The 17,016-nt window shown below is 46.5% G+C and overlaps 1 protein-coding gene across 2 annotated transcripts in view; it reads right to left on the reverse strand.

Moving 5' to 3' along the window:
- LOC144129064 (vascular endothelial growth factor receptor 1-like) overlaps window positions 1-17,016 on the reverse strand; it is a 90,208-nt gene that overhangs the window by 12,560 nt on the left and 60,632 nt on the right. For both annotated transcript variants that reach the window (XM_077662953.1, XM_077662952.1), the window contains exons 3-10: window positions 15,797-15,980; window positions 15,046-15,357; window positions 13,374-13,519; window positions 10,246-10,438; window positions 5,010-5,321; window positions 4,112-4,468; window positions 2,568-2,726; window positions 969-1,130 (exon numbers count right to left, since the gene is read on the reverse strand). In XM_077662953.1, coding sequence (XP_077519079.1) covers window positions 969-1,130; window positions 2,568-2,726; window positions 4,112-4,468; window positions 5,010-5,321; window positions 10,246-10,438; window positions 13,374-13,519; window positions 15,046-15,357; window positions 15,797-15,980 — 1,825 coding nt within the window. The remainder of the gene's footprint in view (window positions 1-968; window positions 1,131-2,567; window positions 2,727-4,111; window positions 4,469-5,009; window positions 5,322-10,245; window positions 10,439-13,373; window positions 13,520-15,045; window positions 15,358-15,796; window positions 15,981-17,016) is intronic.

The raw sequence follows: 17,016 nt of genomic DNA on the forward strand, positions 1-17,016 counted from the left end.
TTATAACCTACGGCATAACATTGTATGGAACTTGCTCTGATCACAAAATGAGAACCATAAATTTCATAATTAAAAGTATTGTAAACAGTATAACTTATGGTACTATGCTGGAGGAGGTTAATAAGGAGCAAAAATACAATAGGCTAGGTGTACTAGAAATGCGGGAACTATTTTATTACACAGTGCTCACACGTGATTATTTTACAAACTCTTTCGAAATGCCCGTCAAGAAAAATGCTGCCTTAAGAAAGATAGAAACTTATATTAAGCCACGATGCTTTACACATTATAGGAAAAAGATAAGGAGACATTATGTGCCACAAATATTCAATGAACTTGGTGACGAGTTTTTCAATTTCAAAACTGAACGTAAAATGACTAAAGCAGTAAGAAAATGGTGCTCATCCTTGCAGATAGATCACTGATGGCCTCTTGCATGCTCTATTCTACTTTCCCTGTTTTGCCTCAGATTTTAGATTTGTTTAGATATGGCTCATTTCAAGCTGTTACGATGTCCTCTGTTCATTCTTGGTAGTCTTTTTTCGAGTTGTATTCCTATTTGTTAATATGTATACGTAATTTTTTGCATAATATGCATGTACTAGTGTGCCTAATGTCATTGTTTTGTGTGTAATTTTTTGTACACATTCGGTGATTCACTGTACTGCCTGAGTAACCAACAAGCACTCTGTGCTTAGGTTGGACAGGAAAAACTCATGTGCTAAACAAAGATGAATAAATATTGATTTGATTTGATGTGGAAAGAACGCTTGCCAGTTGGAGCGTCGTCTACTCAGCTGTTCTGCTAAGGTAACACAACCACCGCTGCACACTGAACAACCATCTGGTAACCGATACCCTCATATTACTAGAAAGTTAGCTGTACAGCGCCGGCAAAGCCAAAAGATACTTTAGGACCGACCCTCGGGCACTGCAAATTTGCAGGAAGATCTGACACCCCGTTATACCTCGCACAGCGATGTTGACGAACTCGATGTGTCGGTGCGTGTTCTCTCCACGGATGGAGCCAATGCACTCGTAATTGCCAGACTGGTTGCGCCCAATAGGGTTGAAGTAGAGAGTAAGGTTGTCGGAGAATGCTGTCGACGACTTCTTGATCTCCAGACCATCTGCATCAGTACAAAAATACGTTATGGCACAGAACACACTAGCTTTTCAATGTGTCTACGAAGCAAATTACTTTTACTGAGACACGTAGTCAGTCGTGCAAGCATGTAAGCATCAATGAATATGAAAGCTCAAATTTTAAAAATGCTAAAGTAATGCATTAACTTCGCGTTGAAATTTTTTTGCTTCTACACGCTGAGGCATAACCAGGCGTTGCTGTAAATGAACACGCAGAGCATAAATTTGATAAATGTACAGCAAGAAAACTTTGCCTCAAAAGAGCGTGAACCATGCTGTGATAAAGTAAAAATGAACGCACTCGGCAAGTAGAAAATAGATCCGCCCAACACGATACCCAAAAATTCTGGACAAGCACATTTTAAAATGGGAAACAGTTTATGAACGCAATTTTTTTGCACATCACAAGATTTCACTGCAGCAATCAATATATCCAGTGATCTCCCCTCGGCAGGCTTGAATTTTTTGCTATTAATGTTTTTGGTATCGTAAAAAATGTTCCCCATTGGTTTTCTATGGCCGTCTTAACTGCTCCATGTGAGCGATGGACAAACTTTAAAACAAATATTTTGCTACGCATTACAGGAATGGACCACTGCCTTCAATTTCTTCATAACAGTACTTTACAATATTCAGATGTCTCACAAATACAATTTGTAAAAGAAGCCTGGAATAGTAAAGTTATTTTCACTAGAAGACAGCCCGACACACTATAGACTGGAAGCTGTATTGCCAAAAACAGACCTGTATTGCCTGGAATTAGAGTTTCACTTTGAAAAGAACTTTACTACACCTTGCAGCATATGCTCAAGAGGATGATAAAACTATAGAGACAAGGAGGAGGACAAAGCCGGGATGAAAAAATTGGAAGGGGACAATTAAAGAATTGGTCATCCTCGAATATGCATTCACAGATCATAGATTCATAGATGCAGCGGTTAAGCAATGTGCCACTGGCCTGCAATGGCAGGTGCTCCCAGCGGATGGACATGTGCGGCCCAGGTTGCTCTTGCTAATCTACCAATGATGAATTCAACTGCCACCTGCCACGGTGGCAGTTTGCTCACTATCCAGAGGGCAGGTTGTGATGACGCCTCAAGGTCCCGTAACCTAAGTGGCCTACCTGCCTCCTAGGTTGCTCTCTGAGCAACACCTGTTAGAGTCATGTTCGTGATTTTTCATTCACAATGCCGACGGTGACAACGCCGACACCAGATTTTCTGGACAATGGAGCCTTTAACGCTGTCACATTAAAACACCAGTTTTCTGCGGCCAGGCCTGTATCTTTTTATTTATTTAATTTCTGCTGCAAAATGCAGTTGGACTACCTATTTGGTGATATTTTATTTGGTTTCCCTGCTTTCATCTCTTATCAATTCCACCTTGTGCACAAAGGTGAGGTTGTTCTCTTGTGTACTTACCACTCGCATTGAGGCTGAAGTAGTCTGGGGAGCCTTTCGCTTTCCAACCCCAGGTCAGGTTCTCGTACTTGAACTGGCTGGCCAGGCAACTCAGCCACACTTTGTCCTGATCCACTGGTATTACATCCGAAGCGACGATCTCTAAGCCGTTCTTGGCATCTGCATGACGTTGGAGTACGAAACTGTGACCATCCCAACGTTCACCTGCAAATTAAGCTGAATGTGCACCATCGTGCACACTGGAAACTGAAAAATCAATGTCAGTACTACTTTAATGCATTTCTTCTGTGTGTTGCACTTTGCAATTCTTGAAAATATGTGGTTCAGTATTGAATACGTTTCAACACGCAATAACGAACGTCCCATTCTCTCACGGATTTAAAAACACATATAGTAGTTCCCGGGTCCTACAATTTGTATTGTTTTGAATTCCTTTTTTTTTCTTGGGACATTGCGTTTGCAGGATGTTCCAGATGAAACCATTCTTGCAGCCTTTTGCAAAGATACAAAGATGTAGAATAGAATCCTTGCAGTGCATGAATTTCTCAGCCGAGAACAACATTTGCAAAGGAAGAGGGCAAAGTGGGTCAGGGATCGAAAACGCGTTTATGACATCCTAGTTAAAATCAAGAGAAGAAATGGACTTAGGCAGGGCACGTAATAAGGAAGCGAGATAACCGCTGGTCCTTCAGGGTAAAATACTGGATCCCAAGTGGGGGGAAGCGTAGCAGGGGGCGGCAAAGTTAGGTGGGCGGATGATTTTGAGAAGTTTGTGGGGATACGGTAGGAGCAGCTTGCACATGGCAGGGTTAACTGTAAAGACATGGGAGAAGCCTTTGCCCTGCAGTAGACGTAGTCAGACCGCTGTAATAAGGGAGTAACTACTTACTGACATCCACCTGAGTGCAGCCATACAGCTACAAAGGAAAGCTATACAGCTTTTTCAGAAACTTCGTAGTTAAAGAAAAATTTGTACTGGTCCAGAGTCCTTATTACAAATCTACTCCACCTCGGGGGATTCCCCTAAACATTTGACCAGTCAGACTGCTGCTGCTACTGATAATGATTTCATTGCATTTCATTTATTTGTGTCCATTTACAAGGAAATGAAAGAGGTCAAGGTAAAAGCTGCTTGTGGGCAGCTTGAGCGGTATTTGGCCCCCTTTAAATATTGGCAGATGGGTTGCAAACACACGTTTACAAAAGAAAAACAAAACAACACAGTTACATGTATCGCGATTATTCAAATGATCGCTTTTACAAGAGAGATGATCTCCGATGGTGTTAAAGTTGACATGTCAATTCCAACTTCTAAATAAGAATTTAGTAGTCATGGCAGGGTGTTTGCTATCATTTGATGACCGTAATTTGTTCTGCAAACAGGAATGAACCATTTTTCGGCGATGATGATAATGAATTCACCGTTTTTTTCTGATTTTCCTCACTCGCAATTACAGACGAATGTCTGCTCGTCTCGAAGCTTCACTGAGCTATGGTATGGGCGCAGGGAGAATAACACCCAGCAACAGGAAACGCGCTCTCACTGGTGACGTAGAACTTGGCGATGCTGCTGCCTGTTCCCAGCGAGTTGACTCCCACGCATCGGTAGAGCCCCGACTGTCGGGCACGCAGTCGCAGCGTCAGGTTTCGGTGTCGCACTCCCTCGGTGCTTCGCACCAGCGGAGTGCTGTCGCCAGGGCTGTTCACATGGTGGCTGTGCGCCGACAGGTTCTTGAAGATGCCGCTGGGACTCTGCTCGTTGCAGGCACGGGGTTCGACACACTCGCGCCACTCCCACCAGGCACGCAGGGGCTGGCTGCCTTTCACCATGCACACCAGCGTGAATTTTGCGCCGTGCGCGAACAGCTCCGTGTCATTCACCACCGCCACCACGGGCTTGGCTGCAAAAGGGGGGGATCGGAAATAAGGAAACATATGGAGCAAAGTCTGAAAGTCTGAAAAAACGGAAGTATCCGCAGAAAGCTGTTTTTATGGGTGAACACTTAATCCCGTGAAAAAATCGAAGCCCTCGACCCTGGTGTTTTTTAAATCAAGGCGGCCTGACATTTCTGTCTACAGGACTATATCAGAAGCACTATCATATGCACACTACAGCCAATTGGCAGTGTTGAAAGTGTGCAAATAAATGCCTTCTGTAGAGAAGTGGTGAAAGGTAAAGACACACTTGAGCTCCTGTTTAAGAATAAGCTTTGCATCCTTCCAGATAGTGTTCCAAGTATTAGCTTCCCTCGGAAGACAGAGCCAGTGATTTCTATATGCGTTCTTGCACGCGCTGCTGTGGCATCGATGAAATGGGGTCATCGTGCGACAGGCATAACAGATAACAGCCTGCTCTCTGAAGTCTATTCTCTCTCTCTTTCTATTGCGCCGCGCCGAATTGTCTCTAGAGGAGATAGAAAAATGAACACGATAGCTACTCACAGGAGATGCTGACGTTGATGGTGATCTTGGAGGTGGCATTGTGTATGCGCGCGTACAGCGTGTACTGTCCGCTGTCATCAAAGTGCGCATTGGCCTTCTCGAGCACGGCGCGGGGCTCGTGGTATGAGAGGCGCAGATCACTGCCATCGCTCAGCAGCGCGCCGTCCTTACGCCACCAGAAATGGGTATCGGCGAAGCTCGGGTGTGCCTCCACGGTCACCACCATCTTGAAGGTGCCGCCCTCGGGGAACACCTGCGCCTCCGAGGCGTCCAGGTCTGTCGTCAGGTTCACGTGAGCCAGCTGCTCGGACTCTGCGCACACGAAAGGTGAAATCATCGCATGTTGTCCACAGTCACAAGCATTGATCATTCCTCCACGTACGCGCTCAAACGTGGCATATCTGGTCGTACACAGATAGGAGAAACGAGGCCGCATTTTTTATATTGTATCTGCATTGATAGAAGATGACATATTATTTTCTTAAGAACATTTTCAAGCGCTAAGAATAATCTCGCAATGAAGTACACTGCATGAGCTACGGTTCCAGTGTAGGCAGCCTGGTCAATCAACGTATCGATTAATCAGTGAAATGGCGTACTGGCTTTCACGTCGATGTTCACGTTTCCAAACTCTTTTGCGCTGTAGAAATATTTGCGCACAGTGATTATGCAGCTAGCTCCAGATACGTGTTAAATTCTAACGAACTAAATTATAACACTTTTCCGTGTAATAAACAGTTGGTAGTGTGCGCATGTGGTGTCTCTTTCTTGTTAGTGTCCTTGTTGCGCTGCCATTCATTTCATCATGCACCAACTCGCCCCTCAGGCCGTTAATCTAGCGAAATCCTTTTGTCTTGCTGATGCATGAGCTGGTTCATATAATTTGCCCATACGCTTACTATCCTGTAAGCTTCAATGCACTCAGGTACGAATTGAATGATGAATCGATTAAAGCAAAAGACTGTACTTTAACTAAGTGACTCCAGTGAAAACTATAACATGATGAAGCAAAGTTTTAAAACTATGAGACCACAGACCAGTTCACGCTTTTTGTGTGATGAAACTCGCGACCGGCAAATATATGGGCGTCATAACTGGCTTAGAGCCAAAGGTCGCGAACCACACCACATGGGCTGATAAGTATTGCCGTGGTGGCGAATACTAACCACGTACCGAAGCGTGGCTTTCTCTGCCTGCCTGCCGGACATTCTCTATGGTGGCGCAACTTCTAAGAGTTACGTTCAAAGAAAAAGTCTCCCGGCCGCCCGCGTATTATCGTCAAAAAGGGGAGCAGAGTTTTCAGAATTGCTTATCTCTGTCTTCCAACATGACCGTTTATGCTCGCTCTCCTTGAAATAACAGCGGCAGCGGAGTCGACAAACTTGCATAATAAATTTCTGGTGAGGACAATACGAAAGAGGAATACAGTGGCGCCCACTTTGCATTTGCAATTAGGCAAGCCGGCATTTCACGATCGTAGGAAGGAACGGAATCGGCCAACGAAACAGAGGCGCTTTCGATCGTCGCAGTAATTTGCCAACCCGAATGAGAAGAAAGCGAAATTTCTCGATAACTGCGTCTTGGCCTACCCTACCGCGATCGCATCTAGGCTGTTTATTGTAAGACATGACACTGTCTGCATCCTTCATGTCCAAAGCCTCCCAGACAGGGATAAATAAAATGGGAATAGAGCGAAAAATGCATACAGAAGGTGAGGGCTGGCCTTACCTCATTCAGCGCCCGTGACAACCCCCCCCCCCCCCCCCCTCAGCCATCAAACTCATCTTTTCTTGAAATTTACCATTTCTCAATTCATTTTTTCCTCTGGGGGACGCCTGATATAAAAACAAAATTGTTTTGACAGTTCATTAACATGACCTGCGTATTTCGATGGCTGAAGCCTGAAGGGAGACCGCGAACCAGTAGCGCCGGCCAGAAGTCACCACCATGATTCCGAACTAGGTTATACCTAGGTCCCAGCGGATCACAGACTGCTAACATCACAAACAGCTGATATATGGTCTGAAAACAAGCACGAAGGGAGGCTTATCAGTAAAAATTAAGTTTAGTTGCATTTCCAGACAACTTCACCCAGCAAACAAAGTACCTCCCCATGTGCACCAAGAAAGGATGGAATGTCCCAGTCCCAGTACAACATTTATCGAACATTTCCGGGCCGTAGAGGCAGGACACAGAAACACAAGCAAAAGGGCAGAGCGGCCACTAATGGTCTAGAAAAGTTTTTTTGAGGGTGTTAAGCAGAAACAAAACAAATAGCATTTTAGTCCCAGAAAGGTAACTGGGGAAAACGTTTTTGGGACCAATGGTTTTCAACAAAAAATATAAATTGACTCCTCGCTCCCTTTTTTCTCTTCCTCGAGCCAAAAGCTACGGGGAGAGAAGGCTTTGCTCTTGCACTTGCCGTTTTGAGAGATCAAAGTTTCGTTCGAACAGCCGAAGGAAGCCCAGTTAACACCGCATCTCCCTCGTGGGCTGTCGGCTCCATGCTGCAGCAGGCCGGCGACGGCGGTCTGCTTTTTCATTGCACCGCCGGAAGCGGCGATCACCAACGTGCCCGTCTTCTATAGTGTTTCCAACTTCAACACGGTGCGGCGGTCCCTGCAGGCATCTCCCAACTGCCAGCAGTCCTCGTTGCGCCGCTGTTTAGCAGAGGCGCAGTATTGACTTCCCGTCGCTCGCCCGGCTTCCTCGCTGGACGGAAACCATCTTGCGCACACGTATTCGCGCAGCCCCTAGCCGCTCGCGCTCAAGCCCCAGCGCGCGGCAGCTCTTGCTCTCATCACTGGGCTGTCGTGAACTTAGTAGCTACGGATTCATGGCAGCTTTCCCGCGCACCTCGGCGTGCCCAGGCGTCGTTCGCGGCAGCGGATTTCAAAGCAATGGGCGACCCCTAGCACGCACTCTGTATTCTTCAGCGCCTCCGACGACTGTGGCGTGTTGTTGGTGGCAGCGTGGACGCGTCCACTGCGGTCATAGGCGGGAGAGTTCTTCGGAGGCCCACCAGACTCTTGCTCCGAGTGCCCATGGACTAACATGCTCTACCTACATAGCCGTCCTGTCGCAGCGGTATAGTTTGCGTTGTGTTCGCGTCGCTGACTACCAACCCATTCCCGCCGGATTACTTGTGCCTTGATCACCTTGATCTCGCCTCCCACGCCGTATTGTGCCGCACGCGCGGTCTGCTTTACCATGGGTGCGGCGCGCCAGGGCTCCTACCTCAAGACATCCCCCCTTTCCATCCGGCTCCACGCAGTCTTATCTCCACACTTAGTCACAAGAAATTAAAACGGGGGTGTAACGAGGATGTAACGCCTATGTTTGAGCGTTCGCTGAGCCGTGAGAAGGCGCAGGACAGAAGGCTGCGTTGAGAAGCCTGTGCGCCAAAGTCAACAGCGAGCAAAGAAAAAATCAATGCAAGAAAAAGCACCGGAAAAAATAACATGTGAAATGTGTGAAAACACACCTACATTGGTCAAACAGGGTGCTGTTTGAATAAACGGCTTCGAGAGCACAAAAGATCCCTAAAGGGCGCCATCAGCAGAGAATTAGCAAAACATTGCAGAGAGCATGAATGTGCTCTGCAGCTTATCAACTCAGTGGTCATCTCGTCATATTTTGGTCAACGGACCAGGGAGTTTGAAGAAGCCTCCAACATCCGACAAAAGAGAGACGTATGCGTCTGCATACCTTCAATAGCTCTTTGTGACAGAGAAATTGATTACCTGTATGCGATGTCTTAATATTTTACTGCGTGTACATCTTATGCATTTTTCATGCTTTTTTCTTTTCCTTCTGATACAAGCGAGATGAATATATTCGACGAACGTGCATTAAATATATTGTTGTTATTCAGTGCCATGTCCCGCCTCTTTCTTTGTCTCGTGCTACGCTGCTCCCGCCACAAGATCATGCACCAACCAGCCCAAATTTTCACCATGTTAAAGCACATTTCATGTAAACAGGTAAGTCCGAATGGCCTAGCCAGCATGCACTCACGCGAGTGGACAGATGTATTACACCACCTGTAACGTAAGCATGTGCCTTAAATCTGGCACATATGTGTGCTTAGATGCCTGAAGTCTGCATGAAAAAGAAGAAATAGTTGTATTGAGCCAGAGCCGAGAAATTGAGCGTTAACCTTTGGGGGCTTTCCCTGGGACGCACAACTTTTTGGACACGGCTAGTTGTGGGGATGTTTTTTGGATGTCTTCGGGAAAAATGAGCACCTGGGCAGATTCCAAATGTCCTGATGGGCTATTTCTGGGAGATTTTGAGGAGGTTTTGTGTATGTTGGGCAGTTATTCTTCAAGAAGGTTCCGAGCACGAACAAAGTGAAAATATTGGCTGTCTAATTGATTTAAACCTTTATAAGAAACCAGCCAATGCTAGAGGCATGAATAGAAGCACCGCTGGCTTTGTTGCTGGCAGTAGCGTGCTTCTCCGGACAGGCGACATGCGGAGACGATGGCAAGGACAGCGGCACTGACTGATCTTTTTTGTGAGTTCTTCGGAGTCAGTCGAACGTAATGCTTCATTCCCGACAGTGTCGGCGTCCCCTTCATGCCGGCGCCCTGTGCGCCCACACTGGATGACCACCCCAAAGGCCGCACTGCAGAAGGTAGTAATCGCAAACAAGAGCCCGACGCTTACTGTCCCCAACGGGCATTGAAACTCCCTTGGAAGTCTTGTGGACGTTCAGCATGTCTGCAGGACGTTCAAGGAAGGTTCAGTGCCCATTGGGAAGTCATATCTGATGAACATGGTAGCAATAGTAGCTTGGTTTGAGCTGGTTGGTAATAGTTTTCAGAAAGCATTAGTGCAAAAAAGACACGGACGACACAGATGTGGACAGGACAGGGACAGCGCCTGTCCCATCCACATCTGTGTCGTCCGTGTCTTCACTGTGCTATGTTTTCACAAAAAGAAGATGGTAGCGTCTGGTAAAATAATAGGGTGAGATTATACTGAAGGAACCGTTTTGAAGAAAAAAACAAAACCTCTCAGACTTGTTCCCCCTGTTCTAAAAGAGGGTAGGGACGAAGTTACGAAGCTGAAAGGTGCAATGGTGACGAAGTTGGTGCAACATTTTGCAACGGGTAATCCAACCAAGACCTTATGTACCGGGACCCCTGGTCAAGTTTAAATATATTCCCCACTTATTCCACTGTCAGGTATACGTGGCCAGCGCCCTGAAGAGTGGATGCAAGTGTCTCACCGTAGACGGAGACGAAAACGGAGTGATTGTACGTCTTCCCGCCATGGTCCCTGCAGGAGCAGGTGTACAACCCTTCGTCGCTCCTCTGCACGTCGCGAACTGTCAGCTGTGACGTCACCACGGACAGCATGAAGCGCTCCTGGCCGAAAGGTTTGCTCTGGCGGACAGGCTTCGTCACTTCGATGCGGGAACTCTGGAAGAGGCGAAAAGACAAAAATAGAATCTATGCTAACACAGCCTGATTTATTCACGTGCAGCTCAGCTGTGTAAAGGAGTTCGGTTTAATTTCATGCTATAATTACTAGACGATGTAAACGAATCTTCGCGGAAACACACACAAATAACATATACGTGGTGCAGCGCACTGCGGCGTGTATTTCTGTCGGCTATCTAGCTGTTCTAAGTCATCTGCGGAATGAGCCATTTCTGCAAAAGCAATGCACGCTCACATGCTTCCATTTTTTTCTGGTTTTCTGAATAAGCAAAGTGCATCAGGAATCCTGCTGTCGCATATTCAGACAGCTTAGTGAACTGCTTCACAATTCACCTATTCTTGAACTGCACTAAATATGCCACTATCGGACGCAAATCACCGGGAAAAAAACAAAACCGGCTGGTTTTTATTCATGAACTTTATGCGACGCAGACAGAATAAATTCTAGCAGAGTTAGTAGCTTTGTTGCTCCTGCGGACTCAGGCTTCAACCTCACTTTTTTTTTTACATCTTCAGAGTTTGCGCACATTGGCCACATTCACATTCGTGATCCCTGAGGTATAGGCTTCCTCATTTGTGCTTATCGCCCAAAATTAGATACGGCTGGTGCCTTTCTACGATGCCTTGATACTCACGCAAGATTTTATAGGATAGAAAACTGGCCTCGTAGCGAAGAAAAATTTGGCAATAAACCTTACGTGTTACAACTAAGAGCACTTGTAAAAAGTGTAGGCTTGCGTTATTAACGGGCCCTGTCACGGCTTTCGGAAAGTCGTCCGAAAACGGGAGCGGTTTTGCATTTCCCCCATTAAGACACATCTGCGGCGGCCGGGATCGAGCCCGCGCTATCGTCCTCGAGAGCCGAACGCAGTGGATACTGATCGAGCCACCGCAGCGGCTGCGCTGTGCATTTGTTCTCTCAATGCTTCTTTCTACATATGTTGATGCTGCCTCATTCGACATTTGAGGCTGGCTCAATAATTATGCTACGCTCCATTTACCTGAGTTATGTGCAGATTTCTCTTCCTTTGCAAAAATTTCTTTAGACAGTCCACAGACTGTCCATAGACTTCTGTCTATAAAATATATGCTGTCTATGAACAAACCCTAGTGAACAGTCATTACCAATCCTATAAACAGTCTAAAGACAATCTATACATTTATGGCCATACACTTTTAATAGACTTTTGTCTATAGACTGTGAATAGACAAAATATATATTTACAGGAAGGCAACGGAGTCTATAAGAAGTCTATAAACTGTGTATAGACCATTTTTATAAGGGTTTCTTCTCTTTTGCTTTTATATTGCCACTATATGAGCAATCACATACTAGGCTGACTTCGCAAATAAGCAGCAGAAGCCTACAGCTTGTGTCCACTGCGAAGCAAGCGCCCTTGTAAATACGTCTTTTGGAAAAAAAGATAGAAAAAACTCAATTTCACGATTGAGTTCACAAATGCGAGCAAGCGGTGGAAATAGTACTAAATCGTCATGTAGTATTCAGAAAATCGGTAACGCTATCTAATCTACTATTTATTGAAACCTTTCATAAAAGATCTGACTATACCTATCATAGAAGATGTACCCTTAATCCCTCCAATATTTCGTATTTTCCGGGGACCAGCTTATGAAAAATAACACACTGATCTGAAACTCTACGCAGGACAAATAATTTTTTCTGGGGCGACATGCATGATATGGACCATCTGCGAAAAAGCTAGCGCCTCCTGCCGTGCAAACAGGGAAGCTCCGCTGGCACTTTGGTTGGAAAGGGGTTCTCGAGCAGGCATGTGCAAAGGTAGATTTCATCTGTTCACATGCGCTTGTTTACTTGTTTTAGCGTTGTTTCTTCACCGGAAACGCGCATTTGCTAACGAAAGGTGATGATAGAGGAGGAGAACACCCCATTTCCGTTTAGAAACGAGGTGAAACGAGAAGTTTTCGGGTTGTAGCCTGAAAAATGACCATGTGTGGCTAAACCTGCAGTCAACTACTTCACCGGAACGCCGAATGACCAAATGAAAGTGTGCATGAATGTGCGCCTATATGTGCGGGCGAGTGTAACAGCATAATGAAATGCACTTTCCTAATGCGCACAGACATTTATGTTCGCACTTCCTTGATAGGGCAGGAGTTTCTGCTAACTTCATGCAGCACCTTTTGCCGCAGGCCACACTTAACTGATTATAGTAAACGGCCCGTTGTACCATCTCAATCACGGCTTGTGCTGATACGATAGAGCATTGCTTTGCGCGCTAATAGGCCACTGGAGCGTTAGAATGAGCGGATATAGGCGAGGTAGCAGGAACAGTCGTTTCGAAACGTGCTGGATTAACGGTTTCGTCTTTTGCGCGTTGTATCTCGTCACGGCTTTTATTACGTCCAAGTATGGCTGTTGGAAAACGCGCGGTTACTTTAGTTAGAAATGCGTAGCAGTTACATGGCAGTTACAGCTCACATCAGTCGCCGCACTACAGCGCTGGAATGCACGGCCAGCTTATGTTTTCCAAAACCAAATCGCCTACAGAGGGCGCTAGCTGCGCCTTCACCGCGCATGCGCAGAAACTTCTCCGCAAATGGTCAATTGATTGGCTAATCATCTCTCCAGAACAAAATGTTAGCAGAACCATCACCCACTATCCTCATTTTCTACCCGGCCTCCATTCTCAGTGTTAGAAGAGAAGGAAAAATAAAAAAATTTACAGGGACAGCTAAATTCATTATGTGTTGGCAGTGCCATAGCACTAGCAGCTGTGGATGCCTTTACCGGACGTGACGTCGCGTCCCGGTATGGTGACGTCACTGCCTTCCAGCCAATGAACGAATTTTATGACCGACGACATATCTGGCCCCATGGGGCTTCTAATGCATTGTAAATTTCACGGCGCGCCTACTAAGACGCAAAACTCACGTTCTTGTTGGGGTAGTCCCAGGTCATGATGAACATGATTCCCGCTTCCACGGTGACTGTGCAGTTGAGCGTGAAGGAGTCGTTCAGCACCGGGTGAAAGTTGCTCCCCTTCTCGATCATCACGTTGGGCGCTATGCCCACGGGGGCTGCCGGGGTCAAGGGACAGAGGCGAAATAAGGATGTCAAGAAAACCGTCACCACATGTGTCTTCAGAAGCCAGTGACTGACACTACCAACTATAGTTATTATTAACCAGTGTATCACCTACCTTACCCCCCAAATTGTCAGCGGCACTCAACATCAGACGATTATATATGGCGTGCGAACCCTCCCGCTTTGAAAGTTTCAGCGGGCAAGCTGTAACGTTGACACTTTTTAGACGTAGTGAGCTCCAAAAGTTGCTTAGTGTCTATCTCAAAAAGAACATGTTGAATTCCACTGCCAGATCAGGATCAAGTTTTTCTGCTCTGTTTGGAGCAATTGTATTCCAATGGCAGGAAGGAAGAGAGAGTTTTCTGTTCCAAAGGCAGATCGGGATCAGGCGTCGGTTCCGGATCGCTCTGTGGAGCAACCATATTTGCTCCGCCAAAATCGGCAGATTTCACCGGAAGCCCGCGTGACGTTTCCCTTTCCCCCGTATCTTCTTCATGTCACGACGGCTGCTTCGTTCCTGTCGTCGCTACGCCGATACGTGGTGATCCGGGCCAATCTGGGCAACTTACAAGGAACGTTTTCGACCTTTTTTTTTTATTCTTAGCCACGTGCAGGATGACCCGCCGCGGTGACCCATTGTTTAGGGCGCTCGGCTACTGAGCTAAAGTTCCCGGGTTAAATCCTGGACGTGGTGGCCGCGTTTTGATGAAGGCGAAACGCAAAAGCACCTGTGTGACGTGCGATGTCAGTGCGCGTTAAAACTTAAAAGATCCCCAGGTGGTCGAAATTATTTCTGAGCCTTTCACTACGGCATCTCTTAATTCTTTCCATCCCACCTCCCTCCATTCCCTTACGGCGCCATTCGGGTGTCCACCGAGATGTGAGAAAATTAATTACCGCGGCCACAAATTCCCTCAAAAACCGATTTTTTGGAAGCGAAAGCTTCACTACGCTAGGTGAAGCCGATTTCGCCGTGCGTTGCCGGTTGACCTTCAAGTGGTGTCGCACCACTTTACCTTTTACCTTTGGATTATAGGGCGCGCAGCGTTCATTCGGTGACCAACCTCTTACTATGAACCATTAATTTAGCTGCCACCTGCCAGGATGGTAGGGTGGGCGCGCTACCCATCCATTGTGTGGAACGCACTCGACGTTACAGACGCCAGGACACGTCTACTTGGCCGGTTAGCACCGGCATTTATATCTGGAACTACTAACACTGATGTTTAGTTAGTAGCATTGCCTTCGCAGTGGTAGCAACTAATGAAAAATGGGCCGAAAAATTAGGGCGTGCTCGGGACCACTCCTGGTGCCTCTCAGGCACATTCATATTTTTGTTGACGTAAAGCTCACACACATGCTTCTTGACATACGCTTAAACGGTGTAGCCGATATTATTAATCCCTCGTCATCACTTGGCGCTATCGTTGCCCACAGTATTTAGTGTCACGTGTGCGCGGTTAAAAGCAGCTAGGAGCAGACAACTCCTGGCGTCTAGCAGACCAGGGCGCGCACTCACGCAGGTAGACGAAGACCACGGCCATGGAGGAGTCGTTGTAGACGCGGCCAGGCACCGAGCCGTTGCACACGAAGTGTCCGGCGTAGTAGCTGTGCGGATAGTAGATGATGAAGCCACGCATGGGGTCGAACTCGACGTAGTGTGGCGCCAGGGACACCTCCTCCATCTCATCCTGGCCCAGGTCCTTCCAGAGCTGCACCTTGGCGCCGGAGTGGGTGGGCAGGCAGGGCACCACCGACATCTGTCCATGGCGCACAGTCACGAACACCAGCTGGTCCATCTGCTTCTCCGGCTGGAACAGGTAGTAGTCGTCTGCGCCAGCGACGAGAAAGTGGGGATGGTTATTAAACTATATCCAGTCTGCAGCGCAAGCTTCGGTCATGGCAGCAAAGCGCAAAAATAAAAAATATGCAACATGCACGCACCCCCCCCCCCCCCCCACACACACACACACACATATATATATATATATATATATATATATATATATAGTAAAGAAACATCCATCAACGTTCGGATGTCAAATGATGTTGAAGTCGATCGAAAAAATTTCTAAGCCTTTTTGCTCCTTAAGATAATTACTTCAGAGCAAGCATTTCTTTTCTTTGCGCTATGGCTTTGATTCTTTTTTAACGGTGAAGTCCTACTGTCTCTTTTATAACGGCTACAATTAGGCGTGTACATGTCCTGCGTGGGAGCCCCCAAAATGAAGTGCTGGTGCACGCATGCAGATAATGATAAAAGGGCCTACCGTTGACAAATACATAAACTGACGTGGCGTTCCCAGTGTTTGTTAGATCGGTGGTCCCATTGTAGTAGCAGGTGTAGCGGCCCAGGTCCATGACGTCAGTAGTGTTGAGCTCAAAGACACTCTTGAACGGGCGTACGCCATCCAGCTGTTCTTCGATGACAGACGAACGCAGAGAGACGTTATCCTAGAATTGAAGAAAGCATAAATTGAAGAGAGTTTGGGACGTCGGCAACAAAAGAACCATATAACATCAAGGAAAAAGAATATGGATAGAAGTACTGTTTCAGCTTCTGTCTGAGGACATTTATGGAATGAACTGGACACATTAAAAACAGCGCTCCAATTTACTGGACGTTTGTCTCACAATTCAAATCTCTGATAGTAAGTGAAAGGTCATTAATGTGTTCACGTTTAATTGTGTATTGTTCTGTAAGGCCTAACAGAAATATACCTTTGGGCCAAGCGGAATTCGAGAGGGTTGACTTGAACACACATATAACGCACATGCAGGTTCGTATTTCGCAACCACAAGTTGATTTGTTTCTCTCGTTGTTTTTTATTTTGCCCTCTCTAACTGAACTCTTGACCCAAACTACGACACCAGGCCAGAAGAGGTCGTCGAAAAACCGACACACGGTCTGGAATGAGCCACAAGATGGCGAGAATGAGAGAAAAAATAAGTCCTATATAAACCGAGCAAAAAATGCCCGCCTTATCACGAGGTCAACTGCCTCTAGATACGAAGCCTTCTGCCGAACACGCGCGACCTGGAAAAAAAAAAAATCTAACCACGGCGTCAGCCGTTACAACTGCATTGTATAATTTTTCAGGTGAGCAATTACTGCATGTTTGCGCCGAAAAAAACACTCTTTAGTCATGGGTAAACAGTTGCTGTGACATCATAGCGAAACGCCCGCACCTCGCAAACAAGTGGCTGCTATCAGACTTTGGATCTGTCAGGTACATTCACACTAAGAAAAAAATGTAAACGCAGTGCAGAAGTGTAATGAAATAAATGCCGCATCCAGTGACTGAACAACTGCACCCCATACGGTATGACAGTGGAGTTACCCAGGACGAGAATTACTCAAACTCTCTCACATGATAAAGCAAAAATGCCTTTTTCCCGAGGCCGCGGCGTATACACGATACAAAGAGGCAGCCAAAGATAAGAGTGTGAAGCATGAAAGAGGGGTTGCCGGGCATCATTTGTGGCTGTT

Source organism: Amblyomma americanum, chromosome 4 (assembly GCF_052857255.1).
Source record: "Amblyomma americanum isolate KBUSLIRL-KWMA chromosome 4, ASM5285725v1, whole genome shotgun sequence".
NCBI classification, from domain to species: domain Eukaryota; kingdom Metazoa; phylum Arthropoda; class Arachnida; order Ixodida; family Ixodidae; genus Amblyomma; species Amblyomma americanum.